Consider the following 19641-nt stretch of genomic DNA (forward strand, 5'->3'; position numbering starts at 1 on the left):
CACACACACCGTAGAACAGGTGTGTGTGTTTTTTTTCTGAAAACTACTATTTACACTTCCTTCGTGAAATGGTAGGGGTACAGTGTACCCCATTACCATTTCACACAGGGGGGGTCAGGATCTGGGGGTCCCCTTTGTTAAAGGGGTCTTCCAGATTCTGATAAGCCCCCTGCCCGCATACCCCCACAACCACCGGGCAAGGGTTGTGGGGATGAGACCCTTGTCCCCATCAACATGGGGACAAGGTGCTTTGGGGGGCACCCCAAAGCACCTTCCCAATGTTGAGGCCATGTGGCCTGGTGCAGTTCAGGAGAGGGGGGGGCCGCACTCTGTCCCCCCCTCTTTTCTGCAGCTAGCCAGGTCAACGTGCTCGGATAAGGGGTCTGGTGTGTATTTTAGAGGGGACTCCACGCCATTTTTTTTTCAATTTGGAGTGGAGTTCCCCTTAAAATCCACACCAGACCTGAAGGGTCTGGTTATGGATATTTAGGGGGAACCCCACGTCATTTTTTTTTTAAATTGACGGCGGGGCTCCCCTTAACCACTTCCCGACCGCCGCATGTAAATGTACGTCCACAGAATGGCACGTACAGACAAATGGGCGTACATGTACGTCCTTGCCTTCTAGCGGGTGGGGGGTCCGATCGGGGACCCCCCCGCTACATGCGGCGGTCGGATTCCCGCGGGGAGCGATCCGGGACGACGGCGCGGCTATTCGTTTATAGCCACACCATAGCGATCGCTCCCCGGAGCTGAAGAACGGGGAGAGCCGTATGTAAACACGGCTTCCCCGTGCTTCACTATGGCGCTGCATCGATGACGTCATTGCTACAGCCACACCCCCCTACAGTTGTAAACACACACTAAGTGAACACACTAACTCCTACAGCGCCCCCTGTGGTTAACTCCCAAACTGCAACTGTAATTTTCACAATAAACAATGCAATTTAAATGCATTTTTTGCTGTGAAAATGACAATGGTCCCAAAAATGTGTCAAAATTGTCCGAAGTGTCCGCCATAATGTCGCAGTCATGAAAAAAATCGCTGATCGCCGCCATTAGTAGTAAAAAAAAAAAATTTATAAAAATGAAATAAAACTATCCCCTATTTTGTAAACGCTATAAATTTTGCGCAAACCAATCGATAAACGCCTATTGCGATTTTTTTTACCAAAAATAGGTAGAAGAATACGTATCGGCCTAAACTGAGGAAAAAAAACATTTTTATATATGTTTTTGGGGATATTTATTATAGCAAAAAGTACAAAATATTGAATTTTTTTCAAAATTGTCGCTCTATTTTGGTTTATAGCGCAACAAATAAAAACCGCAGAGGTGATCAAATACCACCAAAAGAAAGCTCTATTTGTGGGGAAAAAAGGATGCCAATTTTGTTTGGGAGCCATGTCGCACGACCGCGCAATTGTCTGTTAAAGCGACGCAGTGCCGAATCGCAAAACCTGGCCTGGGCATTTAGCTGCCTAAAGGTCCGGGGCTTAAGTGGTTAATATCCATACCAGACCTAAAGGGTCTGGTTATTGAATTTGGGGGGACCTCTGCACATTTTTTTTTTTTTTACTAAAAGTCCGTGTCCCATTGACTTCAATGGGGTTCGGAGTTCGGGTTTTGGGTTCCTGAACCCAAACTTTTTTTTTAAAGTTCGGGTTTGGGTCCGAACCCGAACATCCAAGTGTCCGCTCAACTCTATTTACAACCACTAACATTTTGCACAGTGCTATATTAGATATTTGGCTGTATCTCACATAAATGTTCACCCGTGTGCATGAACCATTAGAGGACCAATAATGTCTCCATGATCAGTACAATTAGTATATTAAACATTGGTTACATTTATTTATTTAGATTTCCAAGCCAAGTGCACAGAAGTTGTTCCAAAAGGCTATGAAGAGTATTTTATTCCCATTATAACTTCGGGTAAACTGATCTGTGTGTCTCACTGCGATCGTTTTTCTCCAGAATTCTATGAATGTAATAGTGGGAGATGTGAAATTGAGAATAACACAGGACCTCATTGCTTGTAAGTAATGATTATTGATGCACTATATGGTCCAAACTTTGTGGATGCCTAACTATTACATCTGATATGGCCAAATGTACATTGACACTCCTTCAAGTGATTCAGGAGCTCATGTGATTCAAGCTAATGTTACAGAATACGGAGACATTCTATACAATTATACACTTCCAAACTTGTAGTGAAGCCTCGTGCACACGCTCGGTGTACTCGGCAAGAACCAGCAAGAAAACTGCTGGCAGAGCTTCCTTGCCGAGTAAACCGAGCGAGTGTACGAGGCTTTCAGGTTTTTCGACAAGAAAACTGCCCAGAATCTAGACGAGAAAAATAGAGAACATGTTCTCTACTTTCTCGTCGTGAGATTCTCTGCAGTTTTCCTGCCGAGAAACCCGAGAGTGTGTATACTTACCTGTTGCCATGGAAACCCGCGCATGCTCGAAATTACTTTGACGCATGCGCAGTAGCTTCCTAGGCATAGGTAGGGTGCAGCAAGATGGTGGCGACGGCATCGAATGACGTCACCGCGTTCTTGCCTTTCAAGAGAACCACATTTTTTTTGAAAGGATAGTCTGTACACTCGGGCGACAAGAGATTCTTGCCAAGAATCTCGTCAGGAAAAACAAGGGTTTTTTCCTGACGAGATTCTGGCCCATGTGTACAGGACTTTAGAGTAAGGTGACCAGATTTTTAAAATGAAATCCGGGGACATATTTTTTTCTTTACGGGTAATGGTAACAATCAGCGACTCTCTGCCCATTGCCGCCCACCTCACAGCCTCTCAAGTCTTACTCTTCGGGCCCCGGCTACTACTGGATGGGGAGCGGAGGAAGACCAATCTGCCAGGGAAGGCAAGGAGATAGGAAGGTGGCTGGCCAGGATTTGAGCCAAGGCAGAATAACATGCGAGCAAAGCTGAATGGGCATGCACCCGAAACTGAAGAAATATTCCCTCCGCTCAGACCAGCACATGAGCATCAGAAAGGGGCACAGATAATGGGAAAAATGCATTCCCCCTATGCTAGTAGGCACAGCGGAGCGGGGGGTGTGCAATTCTATTTTTTTAATTTTAATTCTGCACTGATTGTCTTTGAAATTGCCCCTGCCCCCTATTAAATCCAATCTGGGGACAAAACCAGGGACAGACTTGGTCCGGGGACAGTGTCCTCAATCAGGGGTCTGTCCCCTGAAACTGGGGATGTCTGGTCACCCTACTTTAGAGTTTAGGGAAGACCTATTACTGTTCCAGCTTGACTGGTGACATAAACACATGGTTTGATTACTTTTATTTTATTTTTAATCAGGTATATGGTTTGATTACTTTGATGTGGAGGAACTTGAAGGGCCTACATACTCAAGTGGCCCTGACCTTAACCTTACTGAACATCTTTGGGATGAGTAGGTAGAGAGAGAGGGGATTTTTGTGGTGCTTGCAGATGATAATGAGAACCACATGTTAAAAAAAAAAGGATATAACACATTTTAATGAAAATCAAGGTTAAAAACATAGGGCCAAATCCACAAAGACCTGGCGTAACGGCGAAATTCTAATTTAAGTTACACTGCCTTAAAATTTCTACCTAAGTGCCCGATCCACAAAGCACTTACCTAGAAATTTCTGGCCGTGTAACTTAAATTCCGCCGGCGCAAGGCGTTCCTCATTTCATGGGGGCGATTCCCATTTAAATGAGGCGCGCTCCTGCGCTGGCCGTACTGCGCATGCTCGTGACGTCATTTTCCCGCCGTGCATAGCGCGAAATTACGTTACGCCAGGCTTTGTGGATTGCGACGGGTCAATAAAGTTGCGTCGAAAAAAAAAGATACGGAAAAAAAAATTCAAATTCTAAAAAAAAACGCGTCGCTAGACAGAAGGGTCTGCTTTTACATGGTGTACTAACTTTACACCATGTAAAAGCAGCCCTAATTTTGCGTATGCAACTTAATACTTACGGAGAAAAAACGAAGCAGAAAAGCTTCGTGGATCTCCGTAAGTGCTAATTTGCATACCCGAGGCGGCATTTCGACACAAAATGCCCCCAGCGGCGGATGCGGTACTGCATCCTAAGATCCGGCAGTGTAATTCAATGACACATGCCGGATCTTCTCCCTAACTATGGAAAACTGATTCTGTGGATCAGTTCCATAGTTAGGACCAGGGATACGACAGAGTAACAGCAGTTACTCCGTCGTATCTCTTTTGAGGATTTGGCCCATAGCAGGCACATTGGGTTCAAATAGTAGCAGCAGTTTACAAGCAGGATGGTCATATAAACAAGTATTTGGCTACGGCAGTTTAGTTCAAAGTTTGTATATTATCCCGACATGTTTCGCCTAGTAGCTTCATCAGGGATTATACGAATCAAACAGGAAATTCACAACACTGTACAAAAATACAAAAACAGAAATAAGTAACAGAAGGCCAAGTTCCCACTGGCACACGTCAAAATCAAATCTCATGAAAAGCTTTTCCAGAACAGTGGAGGTTGTTAATCTATTCACAAAAGCGAGGAAGGTGGGGGGAACACCATTATAGCCGTGGATTTGGAATGGGATATCCAACAAGATCATATACTGTAGGTGTGACAGTCAGGTTTCCACAAAATGTAGATGATAGTGTCTATACATCTGTTTGTTGCTATCCCTTTCTATTGCATTATTTTAGGCAATGGGATTGCTTTTCTAAAGGCGAATAGGCAATTTTCCCCAGAGCTAAGTAAATGAGGTGAAGCTCAGCTGACTATCATCCAATCAAGTTAAAAAATGCAGATTTTTTATTTTTCCTTGCATGTGATTAGGTATTCTTTGCCGTGAAAAGAATACCACATTTACTAAGCTCTGGGGCAAATTCCCTTACAAAGTGCAACTTCCCTTGAAAAACTAAGAGCTTATTTGCTTTAAAGTGGAGGTTCACCCAAAAAATAAATTTTTAACATTACATTCAGCCGAGTTGTCCTAATGACAATCGGCTGTTTTTTTTTTTTTTCGTACATACCGACTTTCACCGCCACTTCCGGGTATGTCTTCTGCGGGACTGGGCGTTTCTATCTGATTGACAGGCTTGCGACCGTCGCATACAGCGCGTCACGAGTTGCCGAAAGAAGCCGAACGTCGGTGCGCAGGCGCCGTATAGAGCCGCTTTAAGCAAATCAACCACAATGTTTCAGACAATGGAACAATACTTTCTACAGCATTTAACACTTTCACTGCCAGCCCCTACAGCCACTTGTATTGTGGATTTTGATATTAAATTTCAATTTAGTTTTAGGCATAGTCTTTTACTTAAAATGCAATTTTAGTTTTAGTCGTATTTTATTCATCTGAATTGTTTTCGTTTTAGTCATATTTTAGTTAACTAAAACCTCCAGTACAATTTAGTCCACTAAAATTGAATATGTTTAGTTAAATTGTAATGCATTATTTAAAGGATTTGCTAACCCATTTATATAAGACTATGCCTGCCCCTCTATTAGAGGCTGGCATAGCACACTATGTAAGTAGTTTTAAAAAATGAGCATTCTAAATACCAAATTTGAGCTGTCTTTAGTATGGTCACATGACTCGCCGCCGCTTTACAGCTCCAATGGATGTCTTCTGCGGGAGGAACCGCGATATACCTTTGACGTCAGCCAGGGAGATCACGTGGCCGATTGTCTTCTCCGCAGAAGCTCTGTCTCGTTGCTTTAGCGGCCACGAGTCATGTGACCGGCCTGAAGATAGCTCAAATTCAGTATTTAGAACACTTGTTTTTGAAAACTACTTTCATAATGTGCTATGCCAGCCTCTAATAGAGGGGCTGGCAGTGACAATTGTACCTTTACCTTTTTTTTTTTATAAGATTAGCGTTGGGGAGGCAACAGACACAGAGAGGAAGAAGATGACAGGCAGGAATGAGGGGATAAGGGGGAGAGCAGAGGGGACAGTAGAGTATGATGCAGGGACGTACTCTGACCACAGCGGTCAGGGCTGAGTAGCCCTGATTTTTGTGGTCAGTATAGAGAGTGGATACAGGAAGTGCCAGGTTCAGGGAGTTTTTTTTACAGTTTAGAGGGGAGGCAGATTACACAGCACAAGCACTGTGCTGTGTAATCTGCTTTAAGGGACCAGGATCTGTATATCTGCAAGGATGGACTGGCCATTGGGACTACAGGGAGTTTCCCGGTGGGCCGATGGCTCAGTGGGCCGGCCTCAGTGACAGGGGACCGCCGCCCCCCTCCGCTCCTCTGTCTCTCCCTGCTAACCTTTGGGGAACAGAGAAGCAGACGGAGCACCAGAGGAGCAGGGGGATGACAGAGGAGCACGGGGAAGGGAACAGACAGCTGACTCAACAGCTATGGCCTGGGAGTTTCACTTCTGCCTAATCTTGTCCCATAAGGGGGAGCACCAAACTGATTCTTTGCCCCGGGTGAAATAATGTCTAGCTTCCCCACTAGTACTGCCTATAAGAGTACCAGTACCAGCCGTTCTACTCTAATAAAGTAGAACGGCTAGTGGCTAGTGAAGGGGGAGAGGGGGCTTGGGTGGCCGGGGGGGGGGGGTGCGGGAGTTGTCCGGCCATGGGAGAGACCTGTCAAAGTGGGCCAGTCTGGATGAAGTCCAGGGGCAAATTTTTGTCCCAGTCCAGCCCTGTAAATCTCTATATATGTACATGTACATGAAGACATAGATGAGCGAGTTTGGGGTGGAGGAACTTCACTGGCCTTCACAGAGTCCTGACCTCAACCTGATAGAACACCTTTGGGATAAATTAGAGCGGAGACTGCAAGCCAGGCCTTCTTGTCCAACATCAGTGGAGCATGAAATTGTCCAAAATGTCTTGGTCTGCTGACACCTTAAGAGCTTCCTACACTGGAACTAATGGACCAAGCCCAACCCCTAAAAAACAACCCCACACCATAATCCCCCCTCCACCAAATGATTTGGACCAGTGCACAAATAAAGGTCCATAAAGACATGGATGAGCGAGTTTGGGGTGGGGGAACTTGATTAGCCTGCAGGGAGTCCTGACCTCAACCCGATAGAACACCTGTGGGATGAATTGGAGTGGAGACTGTGAGCCAGGCCTTCTCGTACAACACCAGTGCCTGACCTCACAAATGTTCTTCTGGAAGAATGGTCAAAAATTCCCATAGACACACTCCTAAACCTTGTGGACAGCCTTCCCAGAAGAGTTGAAGCTGTTATAGCTACAAAGGGTGGACCAACTCAATATTGAACCCTATGGACTAAGACTGGGATGCCATTAAAGTTCATGTGCATGTAAAGGCAGGCATCCCAATTCTTTTGACAATATAGTGTATGTTACATACACAAATATGCACACACTTTATACACAAAATAATTTGTGCATTAGCAATATATGTTACACCATTTTTTAAAAGAGCTGAAATTTAAATGATGAAATTAGTTAAAAATATCATTTTCTTTTCCACTATAGATGTTCTCGTACAGATCTATACTTTTATACATCTTCAGGGTGTAAAGGGAGAATGCTGAAATCCGGTTTGTATGGAGGAGTTGGGGCAGCCATCGCCGTGTTGGTGATTGGAATTGTCACTGTGGGAGTTTTCCTGTTCCGTGCCACACATGGGAAAAAAAAGTAAGACTTTTTTTGTTTTCCTTCCTGTAAGACATTAAAGCAGTAATTAAAGCGGTTGACTATAGAATGCAGACCACAATAAAAACCCCTTTACAAGTAGAGTGGGTAAGATTTACAAATTCCGATTTTTGTTGTGTGATTCTTTGTTAAAGGGGTTGTAAAGGAAAAATGTTTTTTTTTTTCATAATAAGCATCCTTTACCTGCAGAAATTCCTCTTTTCCTTTTCTCATTGTTTGTTTTTGCTCAGAAGTTGCTCTTTTTCTTCTCTGTTCTGTTCACTTCCTGCTTGTCTGATTGTTACTCACCCCCATGAAGGGAGGCTTTACTGCGGTGGTCAGTGACGTGCCCGCTCCCTCCTGGGAACTACATCTGTGCTGCAGGATGCTCTCTACGGGTCAGAGACTTCAAGGAGGTGTGAATTACTGGGTGTGCCGCAATGTATACTGGGAAATGTAGTTCTTACATGAACGAGCGCTGCAAACCAGGACGTGAATAAGAGAATCGAAACTAGAACGCCGGAGGTGATATAAATGAAGGAATTTAATAGGTATTTACTAGTTTTTTTAACAGAATCATTACACTATTCTGTCTGTCTACCTTGCAGACATTATTTTTAGGCAAAACATTTTTTTCCTTTACAACTCCTTTAAGAATTTTCTTACTTTCTACTGTGCCAATGGGACAGAAAGTAAAGGGAAATCTTACAGGGATGGGGACAGTTTGGGGAGCAATGAAGTCTACATAGAGACCAGACCACTGCCACAGACAGTGACAGAAGTCTACATAGAGACCACTGCCAGAGACCGTGACAGAAGTCTACATAGAGACCACTGCCAGAGACCGTGACAGAAGTCTACATAGAGAACACTGCCAGAGACTGTGACAGAAGTCTACATAGAGATCACTGTCAGAGACAGTGACAGAACTGTACATAGAGAACACTGCCAGAAACCATGACAGAAGTCTACATAGAGACCACTGCCAGAGACTGTGACAGAAGTCTACATAGAGATCACTGTCAGAGACAGTGACAGAACTGTACATAGAGAACACTGCCAGAAACCATGACAGAAGTCTACATAGAGACCACTTCCAGAGACTGTGACAGAAGTCTACATAGAGATCACTGTCAGAGACAGTGACAGAACTGCACATAGAGAACACTGCTTCCACACAAAGAGCAAGGGCCTCTCTCTGCAGCTGTTGGCAGCAGGCAGACTGTATGACACTGAGCACCTTTTGTTTTGTGTACCTGGAGTGTACTTAGCTGATTTTAAATGAAAGTTCAATTAGGCTTTAAAGCTTAAACGAGTAACTAAAGGTTTGTGTTTTAAAAAACAATTTTTTTTTATTATTGCCCCTGTGCAAGTGTTTTGCACAGAGTGGCCCCAATCCTCCTATTCTAGGGTCCCCCGCAGTGCTCCTGGCTCCTCCTCTTCCCAAGTGCCCCGTTGGAGAAGCTTTCTCCCTCAGGACACTCGTGTGGGCATGCTCCCGTGTCCTGCTGCTGCGTCTATTGACACAAACAGCAGGACTCTGTCCCCGTCTCCCGCGTCATTAGATTTGATTTGATTGACAACAGCGGGAGCCACTGGCTGCGCTGCTATCAATCTATCCAATCAGGACCTGAGACACTGGCTGGAGCTGGTGTGCTCGTCCCCGTCATGGGAAAAAAACAGGTTCAGGTAAGCAAAATGGGAGCTCTGGGGGGCAGCTGCATTTCTACCAAGCTTTGTGTATTCCACCTCCTTCTGATAATAATAATCTCCATAATAAAAAAAAATACAAAACCCAATCAAAATTGGTTGTACTGGACACACAGATCCAATCTAACTGTGTGCAGAAAGAGGAATGACTCCTAGAGCCCCTCACAGTGGTTATAGCAGATGTAGACCCAGGAAATTGGTGCGGAAATCTCACCAAAAGAATCCCAGAGAGATACAGTATAGGAACTGTCAGATGCTATATCTCTCCAGGATTTACCAAACACTTGGTGGACTGATTTTTTAAAGTGGTATTAAAGGTTCGATAAAAAAAAAAATAACAAACATGTCATACCTCTGCTGTGCTGCTCGTTTTGCACAGAGTGGCCCCGATCCTCGTCTTCTGTGGTTCCTCAGTGGCTCTCTTGGCTCCTCCCCACATCAGCTAACCCCCCTGGGAATCGCTTTTCCAAGGAGGTTACCTTGCAGGCACACTCCCGAGTCCTGCATTCAGCACGTCCATAGCCGCCAACTACATGACTCGTCCCGCCCCCAGCCCTCTTGTCATTGGAGTTGATTGACAGCAGCACAAGCCAATGGTTGTGCTGCTATCAATCTATCCAATGAAGAGCCGAGAAGAGCTGAGCGCATTCTCGATGCGGGACTTTCGAGGGCTCAGGTAAGTAAACGGGGTAAAGGATGCATTAAGGTGAAAAAACACAAAGCTTTACAACCCTTTTAAGTCACAAAAGGTGTAAACTGTTCCTATTTGCTAGTGTATTTGTGTAACTCTTTAATGTTTGCAGGGACATGATTATTGATGACGACAATGATACATGGCATGAAGATGGTAACGATGAATGGGATGTAAAGGGAGTTACCAACCTGGGTGGAGAATCAGATTATACAGATGATGGTAAATAAAACAAAAATTCCTGTAATCTGTAAGGCCACAGTACTCTACACACTGCCACATAATACATAGATAGATGTTGGGCATGGTCTTTTTCTTTTGCACCCTCTTTGTTATGTTTTCTCTCGTCCCTCCTTCCTTTTTTTTAGAAGCTAATGCTTAATTTAACTGGATAAAAGATAACCAACAAGCAGGGCAGCCATCACAAAATGTGGGGCCCCTTACATAGCTTTAGGCAGGGCCCCACTGGTTTAGAGAACCGGCTGGGCCTGTGAATGGCCCTGGGGACCATTGGGCCCCTTACAGGTGTAATGCAAAAAAAAAGTAAATAATTAAAAAAAAAAAAAAATCAATTAAAAACGGAGGGGGGCCAGCCAGGCCTGTAAGGGGCCCTGGGGACCATTGGCCCCTTACAGGTGTAATGCAAAAAAAGTTTAAAACATTTTTATTTATTTTTTAAAAATGGGAAGGGGGCCAGCCGGGCCCCTGGGGACCATCGGGCCCCTTACAGGTGTAATGCCTGTATCCCCCTGATAGCGGCCCTGCCAACAAGCCTGAAACAGCTGTGGAATAAATGGCCCTACAGGATAAGGCAAAATGTCCATGAGGCCATATTACGTCAATGATTTCACCAGCATTCCCACCCATTTGGTATGTGCGTCTGCGGGATGTGGACTTCCCTGACCATATTTGATTGGGCCAATTGCCTGCTATCATGTGACAGCATCCTGTGGGTTCAGCCCAGCTCCTCCCAAATCATAGCTCTCTTTTGTCTGCATCATACCTGAGAGGAGGGACAGACATATAGCTCTCTTCTGTCTATGCCACTGTTTCAGTTTGAGGACAGTTTAATCAGCTGATAATTTCCTATGTCACATGAATGTTTTCCTTTGCTATCCACATAGGCTCATCCAGGACCAGCGATTCTGGTAAAAAGCCATTCAAAGCCCAACTGGACGTAGTAGACACAAATATTCAGGTGAGTTAAAAACATCATCTTTGATGTGTTTGCTGTACTATTCTTATTTGCTCAGCTTATGCCCTGTACACACGATCGGTTTGTCTGATGAAAACGAACCGATGGATTTTTTCATCAGATATCCGATGAAGCTGACTTTCATCAGTCTTGCCTACACACCATTGGTTAAAAATCTGATTGTGTCCAACGCGGTGACGTAAAACACAACGTGCAGAGAAAAATTAAGTTTAATGCTTCCGAGGATGCGTCGACTAGATTCTGAGCATGCGTGGATTTTTGACCGATGGATTTCCCCACAGACGATCGTTTTTTTCCATCGTTTTTTTTAACCATAAAAATTTTTAAAACAGGTTCGATTTTTTTTCACCGATGGGAAAAAACTGATGGGGCCAACACACGATCGGTTCGTCCGATAAAAAAGGGCCCATCGGTCCGTTTTCATCAGACGTGTGTACAGGGAATTACAGTTTATTTGGTTATTCTAGAAAAAAAAATTGCATTTCTTTTTTATGGCCTTAGCATGTACATTGTGATCTCCAAATTGCAATGACAAAATCTATAGGTGCTTTATATCTTAACATATATAGTAATTAACTGATGGAAATGCAACGCATGGATAGGTCTTCCTAGGCTGTACCTGTACAGTGGCTGGGTCTGGGAGGGCTTCCGGCTTCCTTGCAACTGTCAGAATCCAGTCCTGTTTAATTGGAGTGTGAAGCGTCTCCCAGAAAATGCCAAGGCTAGGTTTGGGGTTTGTGTTGGTATAGCGCTGTCCTCGGGAGACACAAACACACAGCTGGACACCCACACCAGTTCCTCTTTTTTGTCCTTGGTGCAACCTAGACTTCTACTTCTGGCATTTCAGTTTTCTCCTTTGATATCTATTTCTTTAGGTGTATGCTTGATTGGTGTGTCCCACAGAGCAATTCTGTGATTCGCCTCCAGCCATTCTTGGCCCTATATTACCTTACAAGGGATCATTACATTTCTGCTATTTAGACAATTTATTAAGTTAAAGTGAATGTAAACCCACTCTCATCCTTTCTAAACTACACCCATAGTGCTGATCTATAAGGATATAGATGCCTCCTGCATGTATCCTTACCTGTGAAATGTCTCCCCTCTGTCTGTTATAAGAACTGAAAAACTGAAGATTCTGTGGGTGGATCTGTTGTCTGGAGCACTGTGGGTGGAGTTGTGATGTCAGTAGACTCCCCGCCCTCCTGAACACTCCCCTTGTCAACATGCATGAAACACAACACTAAATTCTGCTATGATCACTAACATCCAGTCAAAATCCAGAAAAGTAACGACATGACTTGGGGGTGGGGGTGGGAATTAAAAAATAATGCCTGTCTCCAGGCTAGTGCATGAGATATGTAAAGAACCTGTCACTCACAGCAAGGGGGCGGAACGGACTAAGGTTTTTTTCTATAAGTCGGTTTTACTTCACTGAACAATAAAAGAGGATTGCTCAGAGAGCTGGATTAACTCTGTGTGGCAAGACTGGGCACAGATGATAGGAAATCTTATACTGTACATTGTGACATCTAATGTACACACCAGTCAGTTCTTACACCAGTGAAGGTGTAGTCATTTGGTCTCCCTCTAGTTTGAGTGCACCTGATATATACACCTGAGATTTGTACAGTCAGATATGGAGATTGAAGCACTGAGGAAGTGCAAAACATGTAGGCAAGCTCCATGCTACGTCTGATGCTCGCTCTGTATTAGGCCTCTTTCACACGGAACGGATCCGTTATGATCCGCCCCGTGAAACTCCGCTTTCTTAGCGGGGGTCGCTCCGGGATCTGCAGGGACCGCCCTGTCAGATCTCCGCTCTCATCTATGGGGGGATCAGATGAACACGGACCGTCTGTCCATGTTCATCCGATCCGATTCGCCGAGGGGTGGAAAAATAGGGTTTTCCACCGTCTGCAGAATCGGAGGATTGCCGAACTGGTTGAGATCTGGTGTCAGCAGGTGTTCATCTGCTGACACCCGCAATCTCATAGGGACCAATGTATGTCCCTTTTTCATCCGTACACATATTGATGAAAAAGCGGACATACGGTCTGCCCGTGTGAAAGAGCCCTTAGGGATGAGCCTGAAGTTCGAGTCCGTGTTCACCCATTCGCCGAACAGCAAACATTATGGGGCGTTTGCGGCAAATTTTAGTGCTGCAGAACGCCCAATAGTGCACTGTGAAATCGCAGTGCATTGATGTATGATGATTGGCCAAAGCATGCACCTGACCTGCATGCTTTGGCCAATCATAGTACACTCTTCTGTAAGAGCCATAATTGGCCAAAGGCATGGTGCCAATTATGGCTCAGGGGATTAAGTCAACGCCCCACACTATAAAAGGCTGCTTACAAAGCGGACGTGTATAGTGTGTGGACGGGGATAGATTGAGCTAGATTAGGCAGGCAGGTTAGTTAGTTAGTTAGTGGCAGTGTATTTGATATATATACAGTTGCAAAAAAAGTATGTGAACCCTTTTGGAATGATATGGATTTCTGCACAAATTGGTCATAAAATGTGATCTGATCTTCATCTAAGTCACAACAATAGACAATCACCATCTGCTTAAACTAATAACACACACAAAATTAAATGTTACCATGTTTTTATTGAACACACCATGTAAACATTCACAGTGCAGGTGGAAAAAGTATATGAACCCCTAGACTAATGACATCTCCAAGAGCTAATTGGACTCCTGTTGGCTGACACCTCACTCCAATCAATGAGATGGAATGGGAGGTGTTGGTTACAGCTGCTCTGCCCTATAAAAAACACACACCAGTTCTGGGTTTGCTTTTCACAAGAAGCATATTGCCCGATGTGAATGATGCCTCGCACAAAGGAGCTCTCAGAAGACCTACTATTAAGAATTGTTGACTTGCATAAAGCTGAAAAGGGTTATAAAAGTATCTCCAAAAGCCTCGCTGTTCATCAGTCCACAGTAAGACAAATTGTCTATAAATGGAGAAAGTTCAGCACTGCTGCTACTCTCCCTAGGAGTGTCCATCCTGTAAAGATGACTGCAAGAGCACAGCGCAGACTGCTCAATGAGGTGAAGAAGAATCCTAGAGTGTCAGCTAAAGACTTACAAAAGTCTCTGGCAAATGCTAACAGGAATCTACGATACGTAAATCACTAAACAAGAATGTATTTCATGGGAGGATACCACAGAGGAAGCCACTGCTGTCCAAAAAAAACATTGCTGCACGTTTACAGTTTGCACAAGAGCACCTGGATGTTCCACAGCAGTACTGACAAAATATTCTGTGGACAGATGAAACCAAAGTTGAGTTGTTTGGAAGAAACACACAACACTATTTGTGGAGAGAAAAAGGCACAGCACACCAACATCAAAACCTCATCGATACTGTGAAGTATGGTGGTGGGGACATCATGGTTTGGGTCTGCTTTGCTGCTTCAAGGCCTGGACGGATTGCTATCGTCGAAGGAAAAATAAATTCCCAAGTTTATTAAGACATTATGCAGGAGAACTTAAGGCCATTTGTCCACCAGCTGAAGCTCAACAGAAGATGGGTGTTGCAACAGGACAATGACCCAAAGCATAGACGTAAATCAACAACAGAATGGCTTAAACAGAAGAAAATACACCTTCTGGAGTGGCCCAGTCAGAGTCCTGACCTCAACCCGATTGAGATGCTGTGGCATGACCTCAAGTAAGCGATTCACACCAGACATCCCAAGAATATTGCTGAACTGAAACAGTTCTGTAAAGAGGAATGGTCAAGAATTACTGACCGTTGTGTTCGTCTGATCTGCAACTACAGGAAATGTTTGGTTGAAGTTATTGCTGTCAAAGGAGGTTCAACCAGTTATTAAATCCAAGGGTTCACATACTTTTTCCACCTACACTGTGAATGTTTACATGGTGTGTTCAATAAAAACATGGTAACATTTAATTCTTTGTGTGTTATTAGTTTAAGCAGATGGTGATTGTCTATTGTTGTGACTTAGAAGAAGATCAGATCACATTTATGATCAACTTGTGCAGAAATCCATATCATTCCAAAAGGGTTCACATACTTTCTATTGCAACTATATATATATATATATATATATATATATATATATATATATATATATATATATATATATATATATATATATATATATACTCTGCATTTAGTGTAGACTCTATATTCAGTCAGTACAGGCAGTGTAGTATGTATAACACGTAGTATTGAAGTTGTTAAGGGGAACCCCATGCCAATTTTTTTTTAAATGTTGTGGGGATCCCCATCAAAATCCATAACAAGCTCTTCAGGTCTGGTATGGATTTTAAGGGGAACCCAACACCAATTTATTTTTTTCAATTGTGTGGGAGTCCCCCCTCAAATCCATACCACACCCTTTAAATCTGGTATAGATTTTAAGTGAAACCTCACACCAAAATTTAAAATAAAGTGGCGTGGGGGTCCCCCCCAAAATCCATACCAGACCCTTATCCGAGCAAGCAGCCATGGCAGGAAAGGGGGAGGATGAGCAAGCGCCCCCCTCCTGAACCATACCAGGCCGCTTGCCCTCAGCAGGGGGAGGGTGCTTTGGGGGTGAATGGGTAGGGGTACAATGGGTTTTATTTGGTGGGGGGCTTTGGTGAAACATAAGGGGTTTTTTTTGAGACGAAGAAAGGGACTTAGGACACTCAGTCCCCATTTCCTTTCTCGGCAGCCTCAACTAAACTTTGTCAAAGTTTAACCGAACAAGCTGAAGTAAGAAACTGATTGGCTACCATGCACAGCGACATCAGATTTTGCACTCTCCAGTTTTAGTAATTTAACCCCAGTATCTAGAAGACGAATGTCTATTCGCACCACCTCCTTTTGTAGCTCTGAGGTGTCATGTGACTTATGTTCGACTCAAACATCGGGATTATCCCTACTAAGGAGCTAATACCTTGCTGCTAAATAGTCTCTGACAGGAACCCTTCTCCAGGTTACCTGATTAGATACTGTAGGCTTGTGGCTATAGATGAAGGTAATCCATTATCAGCTCACTAGAGGCAAGCTATCAAAATAATCTTACCAGACTCTGCAACTGCTCAACACCAAACTGTCTGTGATCCTTACTCACCTTCCAAAGATCAGCAGGAATATGTTTCACCTCTTATTCAATATTCAAAATATTAGTTGTAGGGAGATGAGAGTTATTTCCTCTGATAGTACAAACTATGAGCTGCATGTGGATACAAAACAACATGTACTGGCCTACACAACAATAGGGCAGAGCTGGGCAGCATTAGTAACATAACTTCACACTGACATATCAGGACACAGCACTGGACTAAAACCTAAAGGCATGATGGGATTTAAACTGGGATAGTTGGCAAGTATGGGGCAGCTGCTTTGGGCCCCACAATAATGACAGGGTACAAGGCAGCTTCCCCTTTTGCCCTGCCTTAAAGACGGCCCTGCTTATACCCAGCAACGGGGATATGTTTGTGTGTACAATTGCATAGTAGACCAGCCAGCTGACAAACAGGTGGTGGCATTTACTCTGTTCTCGTGATATCTGGTGGCATTAGTCGCTTAGTGGGTGCATGCTATTTTTCAGTTGTTTACTGTATCCAGATTGGGGAACTTTGGGTTGTGAAGATGATTTTTAGGGCCAGATTCTCAAAAGAAATACGATGGCGTATCTCCGAGTCTGGCCGGTCGTATCTATGCGCCTGATTCTTAGAATCAGTTACGCATAGATTTCCCTTAGATCCGACAGGCGTAAGTCTCTTACGCCGTCGGATCGTAACTGCATATTTACGCTGGCCGCTAGGGGCGTGTACGCTGATTTACGCATCGAAATATGTAAATCAGCGAGATACGCAAATTCACAAACGTACGCCCGGCCGACGCAGTACAGTTACACCGTTTACGTTAGTTCCTTCTATATGGTGGTGTAAGTGCGGGGTACCAATGTTAAGTATGGCCGTCGTTACCGCGTCAAATTTTGAATTTTTTACGTTGTTTGCGTAACTCGTCCGTGAATGGGACTGGACGTAATTTACGTTCACATGAAAACCAATACGTCCTTGCGGCGTATTAGGAGCAATGCACACTAATACGCATGCGCCGTTCGTGAAAAACGTCAATCACGTCGGGTCACAAGTTATTAACATAAAACACGCCCCCCTGTTCCAAATTTGAATTAGGCGGGCTTACGCCGGCCTTTTTACGCTACGCCGCCGCAACTTACGGAGCAAGTGCTTTGAGAATACAGCACTTGCCCTTCTAAGTTGCGGAGGCGTAACGTAAATCGGATATGTTACGCCCGCGCAAAGATATGCGGATCTACGTGAATCTGGCCCTTAATGTTCTGTTCAATTTCCAAGAATGCGCAACAGCTAAAAGTTGTCCATCATCTGGCCTCCCTTGTACTGTCTGTACCCCAATCCATGATAGGTGTGTCACATTAAGAGATATTATTGAGAAATACCCACTTTTCACCATATCCACCTATAACTGTGTGACACACCTTGCATGGTGCACTTTCTTAAGCCCAGATGAATCCCCTAGGAGAGAGCTACCTGATTCTCATTGCCCATAAAACCATTAGTTCCCAGTCTTCTTCTGGTGAAGCGTTTACTATCAGCAAAGGGTTGAAACAAGGGGATGGTATTTCTACAAAAACCTTACCTTCCAACTCCATTGTACATTACTCACTCCTTTGCTCATGCACTCTGTAGTGTAGTTGCGAATCACTGGAAATGTAGTTCTAAAACATCTGGGGTGCCAAGGTTCGTCATCACTGCCCTATACAGTCACACACGCCTATGCTTACTTTTCTGATCCAATTTTGATATGAATACGACAATGATTACCCCCTGGCCTGACTACCCACAATGTAACAATTTAAGGCCTGGGTAGCCAATCGCCAAGGCCCAGCACTGTCATCTAGAACCAGAGGAGGAATCCATTGAGTGTTGAATTATCAGCAATGCCTTATTGGTTTGTTTTACAGATCAAAATACAGAGACCAGTGATATCCTATTCATAAATCAGATTCATTGGAAAAAGGAAGAAAAGCCCTATACACTCTTGGGTATTTTCAAAGGATGGCATATATATGAACATTATTACTCTGGAAAAGCTGATGAAGAGTCATTGGAACTGAACCTGGATTTTCGTCTTTATGGTCACTGTATGTACTGACAGATAATAATCGTATACACCTAAGAGACGAGTCTTGGCCATCCTCAGATCTCCGTTCATGGTTGAATATCTTTTTCTTTTTCTGTATCTGCCATCTGGCGTACTAAAATACTAAAGTTTTTATGATGCTGAAAATTATATTTCTGCAGACCAATGTAATGTTTTGTTTAACCACTTGCTTACTGGGCACATATACCCCCTTCCTGCCCAGGCGAAATTTCAGCTTCCGGCACTGCGCCGCTTTAACTGACAATTGCATGGTCGTGCGACGTGGCTCCCAAACAAAATTGACGTCTTTTTTTACAACAAATAGAGCTTTATTTTGATGGTATTTGATCACCTCTGCGGTTTTTATTTTTTGTGTTATAAACAAAAAAAGAGCGACAATTTTGAAAAAAAAAACACAATATTTTTTACTTTTTGCTATAATAAATATCCCAATTTTTAAAAAAAAATATGTTTTTTTTCACAGTTTAGGCCGATACGTATTCTTCTACATTTTTTTGGTTAAAAAAATCGGAATAAGCGTATAGTGACTGGTTTGCGCAAAAGTTATAGCGCCTACAAAATAGGGGACATAATTATGATTTTTTTTAATTTATTCTTTACTAGTAATGGCGGCCATCTGCGTTTTTTTGGGACTGTGACATTATGGCGGACACATCAGTTAATTTTGACACATTTTTGGAACCATTCACATTTATACAGCGATCAGTGCTATAAATATGCACTGATTGCTGTATAAATGTGACTGTCAGGGAAGGGGTTAAACACTAGGGGGCGAGGAAGGGGTTAAATGTGTACCCTGGGAGTGATTCTTACTGTGGGGGGAGGGGACTGACTGGGGGAGGTGACCGATCTGTGTCCCTATGTACAAGGGACACAGCATCGGTCTCCTCTCCCTGACAGGACGTGGATACATAGGCGTGCATCGCCTATTGCATTAGGATGTGCACTATAAATCTCAAACACATATATTGTGTGTGCATGTGTGTTTATATACTGACTGTGTCAGTAGAGCAGTGGACAGTGTCAGTAGGGCATTGGATGTTATCAGTGGGTTTTATTTCTATTGTGTTATTTTGTATTTTTGCAATTTTTTTTATGATTTCTTACCAATTTTTTAGTTGCCTCGTAAGGGGGCTTTGGTTAAATATCAGGGGTTTAAACAGGGGGAATCTGCTCCACACAGGGTGATTAGGGTGTGCCTTGGCACACCCTGTGCGCACGC

The 19641-nt window shown here is 43.7% G+C and overlaps 1 protein-coding gene across 1 annotated transcript in view; it reads left to right on the forward strand.

Annotated features, from left to right (window-relative positions):
- Window positions 1–18642, forward strand: part of LOC120930568 (serine-rich adhesin for platelets-like) — a 68967-nt gene extending 50325 nt beyond the window's left edge. The window contains exons 19-23 of the mRNA XM_040341743.1: window positions 1864–2038; window positions 7466–7627; window positions 10138–10247; window positions 11150–11223; window positions 18220–18642. Of these exons, the coding sequence (XP_040197677.1) occupies window positions 1864–2038; window positions 7466–7627; window positions 10138–10247; window positions 11150–11223; window positions 18220–18255 (557 nt within the window). The 3' untranslated portion in view covers window positions 18256–18642. The remainder of the gene's footprint in view (window positions 1–1863; window positions 2039–7465; window positions 7628–10137; window positions 10248–11149; window positions 11224–18219) is intronic.
- Window positions 18643–19641: the final 999 nt, after the last annotated feature.

This window comes from Rana temporaria, chromosome 3 (assembly GCF_905171775.1).
Source record: "Rana temporaria chromosome 3, aRanTem1.1, whole genome shotgun sequence".
NCBI lineage: Eukaryota > Metazoa > Chordata > Amphibia > Anura > Ranidae > Rana > Rana temporaria.